The following is an 8,533-nucleotide window of genomic DNA, read 5'->3' as shown; positions in this document are numbered from 1 at the left end:
ATTCCCAGAGAATATTTCCTCATAATAGGAATGTTTAATTTCAGTTTTTTGTAGAACAAAGATAGAGTCACATAGATCATCGTCCAAACTGAATACACCAAGTTTTCTATAGAAAACGGTGGTCTCTCCACCATCAAGTTTTCTATAGAAAACGGTGGTCTCCACCACCAAGTTTTCTATAGAAAACGGTGGTCTCCACCACCAAGTTTTCTATAGAAAACGGTGGTCTCCACCACCAAGTTTTCTATAGAAAACGGTGGTCTCCACCACCAAGTTTTCTATAGAAAACGGTGGTCTCCACCACCAAGTTTTCTATAGAAAACGGTGGTCTCCACCACCAAGTTTTCTATAGAAAACGGTGGTCTCCACCACCAAGTTTTCTATAGAAAACGGTGGTCTCCACCACCAAGTTTTCTATAGAAAACGGTGGTCTCCACCACCAAGTTTTCTATAGAAAACGGTGGTCTCCACCACCAAGTTTTCTATAGAAAACGGTGGTCTCCACCACCAAGTTTTCTATAGAAAACGGTGGTCTCCACCACCAAGTTTTCTATAGAAAACGGTGGTCTCCACCACCAAGTTTTCTATAGAAAACGGTGGTCTCCACCACCAAGTTTTCTATAGAAAACGGTGGTCTCCACCACCAAGTTTTCTATAGAAAACGGTGGTCTCCACCACCAAGTTTTCTATAGAAAACGGTGGTCTCCACCACCAAGTTTTCTATAGAAAACGGTGGTCTCCACCACCAAGTTTTCTATAGAAAACGGTGGTCTCCACCACCAAGTTTTCTATAGAAAACGGTGGTCTCCACCACCAAGTTTTCTATAGAAAACGGTGGTCTCCACCACCAAGTTTTCTATAGAAAACGGTGGTCTCCACCACCAAGTTTTCTATAGAAAACGGTGGTCTCCACCACCAAGTTTTCTATAGAAAACGGTGGTCTCCACCACCAAGTTTTCTATAGAAAACGGTGGTCTGCACCACCAAGTTTTCTATAGAAAACGGTGGTCTCCACCACCAATTTGGTCTCCGCCAATAAGTTTTCTATAGGAAACGGTGGTCTCCATTACCAAGTTTTCTATTCAAAATGAATACTATCTCCTTTTCTATAGAATGCCTGCTTGTGACTTCCAAAACCACTAGAGAACATGCCGATTGGTGACCCCAGCCTTACGACATGTACCAAAATCAAAACAAAGACATAAACATAGTAAAATCAATTCTGTCTTTTATTTAAAAACAAGACATTTTTTATAACGGCTTTAGCTTATTGACCAGCTTCAGGAATTGCGAAAGATATAAGTATGTCCGATTCACATTGCGGATTGTATTTCTTACATTCCATTCCTGCTTCTTCGAACAGTCTTTCAGAGGCCTTATCCTCAGTTTTATCAGCACTTTTTCTCCACAAATAGTATACCTTCTTTATGCCCGAGGTTATGATTAGTTTGGCACACTCGTTGCAAGGATACAGCGTTGTATAAATTGTGGCCTCTCTTATATTCAACTGAGTTGTTTTAAGTATGGCATTAGTCTCAGCATGTACGACATATAACATTTTATTTTCCAAGGTAGTAGGGTCTTTCGTCTTGTTCCAACTTAGCTTGGAGTGTTCTTTCTTACAACCACTGGGAAATCCATTATAGCCAACGGACACAATACGTCCTTCCGTACTGACAATCACGGCACCAACTTGTCTATCAGGATCTTTACTACATTTTTCCGCTAGCAATGCAGTGGCCATATAAAAATCTTCTCGTTTCAGGGAACCTTCACGTGGTGCAGCTTTGGCCATGCTGTGTGAGAAGCGAAAAAAATATTATTAATGTTATGTAGGGAATACTAGAAAACAAGAATTATAGTAAGTTTACATTTACGAAATCCACTCGATTTCAACTGTCAATTCCATTGCTTAAACGTCAACTGAAATCCAATGGATTTCAGATGAGTTTTCATTTGACGTATATACAAAGGAATTGACAGTTGAAATTGAGTGGATTTCGTAAATGTAAACTAAGCATTAGAATGGCAAATTTCCTATAGAAATTACTATGTCCCGGTCCACACTAGCGTGAATTTCATTAAAAAATTTCATGAAATTAGGTGTTCTTAAATCGAATTCCCCACTACAGCAATTTTATGATTTTATTTTACTATGGAGGTCGATCTAGAGACGCATAATTTCATGCAATTTTGTCAATGAAATCACTCTAGTGTGGACCGGTACTATGCAGTCAGGCACATATGAAATAGGATGCTTAAGACATTTACAAAGCAACTGATGTTTCGGTTGTCAGCCTGTCTTGTCGTGTTCTGTCGTGTGTAATCGCAGGGTAACGTGTTGGCCTTTTGTTACAAATACGAGGGCGGTTCGGAAACTTCTTACCCTATCAATGAAAGAGAATAATTAATTTTTCAAAAATATTTTTATTTTTCAATATAATCTCCTGAAACTTCAATACATTTAGTCTAACGCTTTTCTAGCAATTCTATCCCTTGATTAAAATAGTTTTTCTCAAGGTCTTCACAATAGTGGTTTACAACTGTAATTGCATCTTCATTTGAGGTAAAACGCTTGCGAGCAAGGAATTTTTTTAGATTTGGAAACAAGTAAAAGTCACTGGAAGCTAAATCAGGTGGTCAAGCAACTCGTACTTTAATTCGTTGATTTTAGCCATTGTTAAAACACTCTTGTGCGCTGGTGCGTTGTCTTGATGAAAAATTATTTTTTTGTGTTGTAAGCCAGAACGGTTTTCTCGAATTTGTACATTTAATTGATCCAAAAGGTTTATAGTTTTACCCTTTTGCAGATAGTCAATCAATAAAATACCTTTGAAGTCCCGTTGCCATAACCTTACCAGCCGATTGAATTGTTTTTGCCTTCTTTGAGGCACTTCCTCCAGCTTCAGTCCATTGTTTGGATTGTTCTTTTGTCTCTGGAGTATAGTGGTGGATCCATGTCTCATCAACAGTTATGAAACGACGCTTAAAATCCATTTTATTTCGCTTAAAACGATCCAAACAAGCTTGAAATTTTTCATTCTTATGCGTTTTTGATCGACTGTTAACAAATGCGGCACCCATCTTGCAGAAAGCTTTTTCATCTGTAGTTCTTCATGCTAAATTAAATGGACTCGATGATTTGAGATGCCCATGATATTAGCAATTACACACACTTTTATTCGTCGATCATTTAATACCATATCATGCACTTTGGCTACAATTTCTGTTGTTGTTGCTGTTTTTGGACGTCCACTACGTGGTTCATCTTCAATGCTTGTACGACCACATTTAAATTCAGCAATCCAATTTTTTACTGTTGCATATGAAGGAGCACTTTCACCTAACACATTCACCATATCATTATGAATTTGTTGTCCCGATAAACCTTTTTTATGTAAATATTTAATGACAGCACGCATTTCTAATTTTTCCATTGTAAAAAAATTGCGGATTCGTCTTTTTTGAACACCTGTTTCTATATGAAGGAGTTGCCAGGTCGAAACAAAATTTAACATGTGTTCATAACAGGGATGGAAGTTTCCAAAACACTTAACTTTTTTCTGTTTATACCGCGCTTTTTGTGCTAGGCTAAGAAGTTTCCGAACTGCCCTCGTAATAGGTCTGTATGGTTACTAGAGCTGGCAAAAAATCGATGGCACTATCGATAGATAGTTTTCTCTATCAATATTAGGTCTGTACGATAACTCAAAAGTTTGTACAAATTTGTACAAACTTTTACAAAATGCTGTTCGACAACAAACTTGTTTAGTAAAAGAGAAATGAGAAGTACTTGCATGTAGTTGCAAGAACTTGCGGGTTTTCGGGTAAAATGTGTAAAAGTCGTAAAAAATTGTAAAAACTTTTTAGATCTGGAACAAAGCTAATGCTTTGACATGAAATATCGTAAATATATCTAATGTTGCATGGTACAAATACACAGGTAGCCGCATCGGCAATTGTTGGTAACATAATATGTCAAAATTTGGCATTAATTCAATGCAATTGACACATTATGTTACCATCAGCTGGCATGATATGCTACCTGATACTGATTTTCACTGGAAACTTGCAAAATTTGGAAATGTCTACTTGCACAATTTGTGAATAATCAAAGACATATATTATCAGCTTCGTTCCAGAACTAAAAAGTTGTTAAAATTTTAAACACTTTACCACATTTTTTTATACCCTCCACCATAGTATGGAGGGTATATTAAGTTTGTCATTCTGTTTGTAACACATCGAACTAATCATTTGCGACCCTATAAAGTATATATATTCTTGATCAGGATAAAATTCTAAGACGATCTAGCCATGTCCGTCTGTTGTAATCACTCTAGCGTCCGCAATAATTGTGATATATCGGTACATCCCGATTTTCGGTATTTTGTGGATTTTAGCTACAATTATTAAACGAACTAGCTGTAATTTGCCAATTGAGGTTCTTAGTGGTCATGAAATATCTCCCAAGCATCGTCAACATAGGTCCATGTTTTGGTATAGCTCCCATATAACGGTACCTCCCGATTTTCGGTATTTTGAGAATTTTAGCCACAATTTGTAACCGAAATATCTGCAATTTGACATTTGAGGTTCTCAGTGGTCATGAAACATCTCCACCAAGCATCGTCAACATAGGTCCATGTTTTGGTATTGCCCCCATATAACGGTACCTCCCGATTTTCGGTATTTTGAGAATTTTAACTAAAATTTTTAACCGAACTAGCTGTAATTTGCCATTTGAGGTTCTCAGTGGTCATGAAATATCTCCACTAAGCATCGTCAACATAGGTCCATGTTTTGGTATAGCTCCCATATAACGGTACCTCCCGATTTTCGGTATTTTGAGAATTTTAGCCACAATTTGTAACCGAAATATCTGCAATTTGACATTTGAGGTTCTCAGTGGTCATGAAACATCTCCACCAAACATCGTCAACATAGGTCCATGTTTTGGTATAGCTCCCATATAACGGTACCTCCCGATTTTCGGTATTTTGAGAATTTTAGCTGCAATTTTTAACCGAACTAGCTGTAATGATCGGTATTTTGAGAACTTTAGCTACAATTGAGTCTATTCAAAAATACAAACATCGTCAACATAGGTCCATGTTTTGGTATAGCCCCCATACAACGGTATCTCCCGATTTTCGGTATTTTGAGATTTTTAGCTGCAATTTTTAACCGAACTAGCTGTAATGATCGGTATTTTGAGAATTTTAGCTACAATTGAGTCTATTCAAAAATAATCGTCAATATAGGTCCATGTTTTGGTATATCCCCCCATATAACTGTACCTCCCGTTTTTCGGTCATTTTCAGTGGTCACGAAATTTCTTCACTAAAATTCGTCAACATGGGTCCATTTTTGAGGGTCTACATTGTTTTGATGAAACTACCCTCAATTTGACTCTTGATGTTCCCTGCAGCTATAAAACTTTTCCGCCAAAAAATTTAATGATAGGTTTACTCTTTGGTATAGCCCCGAAGGTGGTACCTTTCACCTAGCTGAACACATTTTTTTAGATTAGATCAGATAACACTGTGCAACAAAATGGAGGTGAAAGCCTGGGGCACGGAAAATTCCTCTTGGGGAAGAAAGGCCTTGGTGAGTATATTATGAACCCCGAAGGACAGATCCGCCGTGAGTCGAACTTCCGCCTTATTGCGTGATGAAATTTTTGTTAGAGACCCTGTGGGCCATCAGGAATTAGCGTTATATCTTTGTTTACTGTTGCTTAAGTGCTATACAAAAACAAAAAACAAAGATATAATGCTAATTCATGATAGCTTACAGGGTCTCTTGCAAAAACTTCATCACGCCATAACGCGGAAGTTCGAATCACGGCGCATCTGTCCTTCGGGTTTTTAATATACACACACCAAGGGCTTTCATCTCCAAAAGGAATTATCTCTGTCCCAACATTTGTGTTCACAGTGTAATTTAAGCAATAGCGGGAGGCAGTAGAAGTCTAACCATTATCGAAAAGTTGTTCCACCTAAAATTGTAAAAGGACCCTAATTATTCCATTTTAATTAAGACTATTTTATGGTGGAGGGTATAAAAAGTTCGGCCCGGCCGAAGTTAATGACTTTTTACTTGTTCCCTTTAGAAACTTTTTACACGATAAATTTGGAAATTTGGGCGAGTACAAAATAGTAATATGGTTGCAGGCGTGTGATTGGCTGGTACGCCGAATTTCCTGTTTGAAATAACAAGTCTGTCTGGTTACTTTCCCAGCAAAAATTTTCCAGCAAGAACTTTCTCAGAGAGTAAGGGGTTTTTGTTCTCTTTTGCTAGAAAATTGTAAAAAGTAAACAGACACCTTCCCAGCAAAAACCAGCAAGCAATAAGCTGGCTTGCCAAAACAGACAATTTGTCCGCCAATAAAGGAAGCAAACACGTTGTATTTTATTAAAAATAAAAAAGAAAATGAAACAAAAAAGTATTTTTCCACTTTACAAATTTGTTTTCCATAAAACAATACAATTACACTATGTTATTTACACAATAAAATGGTTTTTAATTTTCACAAACATAAATCAACACCAAATTAAAAACAGATGATTGATTGTTTTCAGGAAGAAGAAGAGCTTGCAAGTGCTTGCTAGAAGAAATTTGTCCAGCAAGAATTTGCAAGCTCTCAGTGAAAAAACTGTCAAAATGTCTCTCTCGAATCGCTCTCTTTTGCTGGTTTTTTGTGTTAACAGACGACTTCCAGCAACAATTGGTACAAATTGTTACAAATTTTAGGGTAACCAGACACAGCTAACCTTTGATTTTTTGCAAAGAAAAACACTGTCACCGCTTAAACACTATTAAAAATTAACTGGTTTAATTTTTTCTGCAATAGGTTCCTTTTATACTCTAGCCGTGATAGAATGTATTGTAATATGAATGCAATATGACTGATAATACAAACGCAATATACATACAGTCAGGGACAATAGTTTACATACACCCCATAAATCTCGGGTTTTAGGATAAGTAATGATTTTTATAAAATTCCAAGTATGCAGTTTTATTTCTTCTCACTAATAAACAATATTTGAAACAACAAAAGTATAATCCATAATACAAATAACGGTAAATTTTACAAAAACCAAAAAATGATGGGGACAAAAGTTTACATACACCCCAAAGAAATATGTGTATTACCGAAGAATTTATGGAATTAGCAGCAAAATTTATACATACATTTTATTGTTTCAGCGAACGTCTCTGGGTGTCCAAGATATATTTTAGAGAAACAAAAATAATTTTTGGGAGTTAAATGCCGTTATTTAAGGTCAGAATTTTTGCATTCCTCATCAATGCTGACCCTTGCTTAATTCTTTGCGTTTTAAGGTATTGTACTTTATAAAAAGCACAAAATTAGTGTCAGATGGCAAATCTTGAGACCCTAGAAAGCTTTGAAGTTGTTCTTGTTCATAATATACCTGCCTGGACGTCTATAATGCACGTTTTTCCTCAGATTTCGCTGGCAAAATGTTCGATGCCAAAGATGACATTCAATCATGGGTGCAAGTGATCTAGCATGTCATCTTTTTAGCATCTTCATCGATGAATTTTATATGAGCGTGGACCCCAAAAGATGACGTTCTTTTCTGGATCCTAAGCATGTCATTTTAACCAATGCGTTGACATGTCATTTCCACCAATGCTTTGGCATGTCATTTCCACCAATGATTTGACATGTCATTTTCACCAATGCTTTGACACGTCATTTTCACCCATGCTTTGACATGTCATTTTAACCAATGCTTTGGCATGTCATTTTCACCAAACCCTTGGCATGAAATTTTCATGTATTGTTTGGAAAATGGAAATGCTGTATTGAAATATGGTTTTCATGAAAAACAAAACTCTTTTGGTCTGTTCCAGTACTGCAAGAATCTACTAATTTTGACTATTTTTTCCGATAACATGAAGGAAAAAATGTTATCGTAGTAAAAAATAGTAGCTTCTTGCAGGTTCTGGAACACAGCATTTTTTAATTCAAACGAATTCATGAAATAGCTACAATTAATTTATCAGTTTAGTTTTTCAAAAGTTTACATCCAAAATTGCAATGTAATCACCACCGCTGCAACGTAAAAGATTACTTCCTCCGTTCTCCGCAACTGATATTCTTTCATCTTACAAAAGGTTTTTTCAATTATCTTCCCATCACCAGTTCAGATTTCAACATGGACTCCAAATGCACTCCTTTAAGTATTTTTATTTCGTAAATTACTTTTATTTCATAATTTTGTTATTTTATAACAACATTTTGGTAATTTATACTCTTTTGTATAGTGACGGAAATATGTAGGGATCTACAACCCGGCTTGCTTTAGGGATCTCTAAGAACAAAATGTAACGAACGGGGAGGAGAGACTTTTTATGGAAAATACCATTTATGCATAATTAATTTATTTTTAATTGTTTCTTTCCAAAAGTAGTTTCTTCTTTATTTTCAGATTCTTGTTCCTTTTCGTTTCGGACTTTTTTTCAAATTCCAAGAAGCGAGATTTGATTGATTTCATTC

The 8,533-nt window shown here is 36.2% G+C and overlaps 1 protein-coding gene across 2 annotated transcripts; it reads right to left on the bottom strand.

The window, feature by feature from the left end:
* Positions 1 to 1,208: 1,208 nt before the first annotated feature.
* LOC141400890 (probable deoxycytidylate deaminase) lies at positions 1,209 to 6,902 on the bottom strand. 2 transcript variants are annotated; one of them, XM_073980518.1, is made up of 2 exons: positions 6,777 to 6,902; positions 1,209 to 1,796 (listed from the first exon to the last, which is right to left on the bottom strand). In XM_073980518.1, the coding sequence occupies exon 2, from the start codon at positions 1,793 to 1,795 to the stop codon at positions 1,268 to 1,270; it is 528 nt and encodes a 175-aa protein (XP_073836619.1). In that variant the 5' UTR covers position 1,796; positions 6,777 to 6,902; the 3' UTR covers positions 1,209 to 1,267. The 2 variants fall into 2 exon arrangements, with proteins under 2 accessions (XP_073836619.1, XP_073836618.1); XM_073980517.1 differs by lacking the exon at positions 6,777 to 6,902 and adding an exon at positions 6,511 to 6,701.
* Between the last annotated feature and the right edge of the window lie 1,631 nt (positions 6,903 to 8,533).

Source organism: Musca autumnalis, unplaced genomic scaffold (genome assembly GCF_047663935.1).
Source record: "Musca autumnalis isolate F117 unplaced genomic scaffold, ASM4766393v1 scaffold_4, whole genome shotgun sequence".
NCBI lineage: Eukaryota > Metazoa > Arthropoda > Insecta > Diptera > Muscidae > Musca > Musca autumnalis.
This window is presented reverse-complemented; position numbering and strand designations above follow the sequence as displayed.

Excerpts from the sequence above, each read along its gene's own strand:
- LOC141400890 (XM_073980517.1), bottom strand. The coding sequence starts at position 6,542 with ATGTTTGTGAAAATTAAAAACCATTTTATTGT. Across the intron at positions 1,797-6,510 it reads ATTAAAAACCATTTTATTGT|CATGGCCAAAGCTGCACCAC; the intron begins GTAAATAACATA and ends CTTCTCACACAG.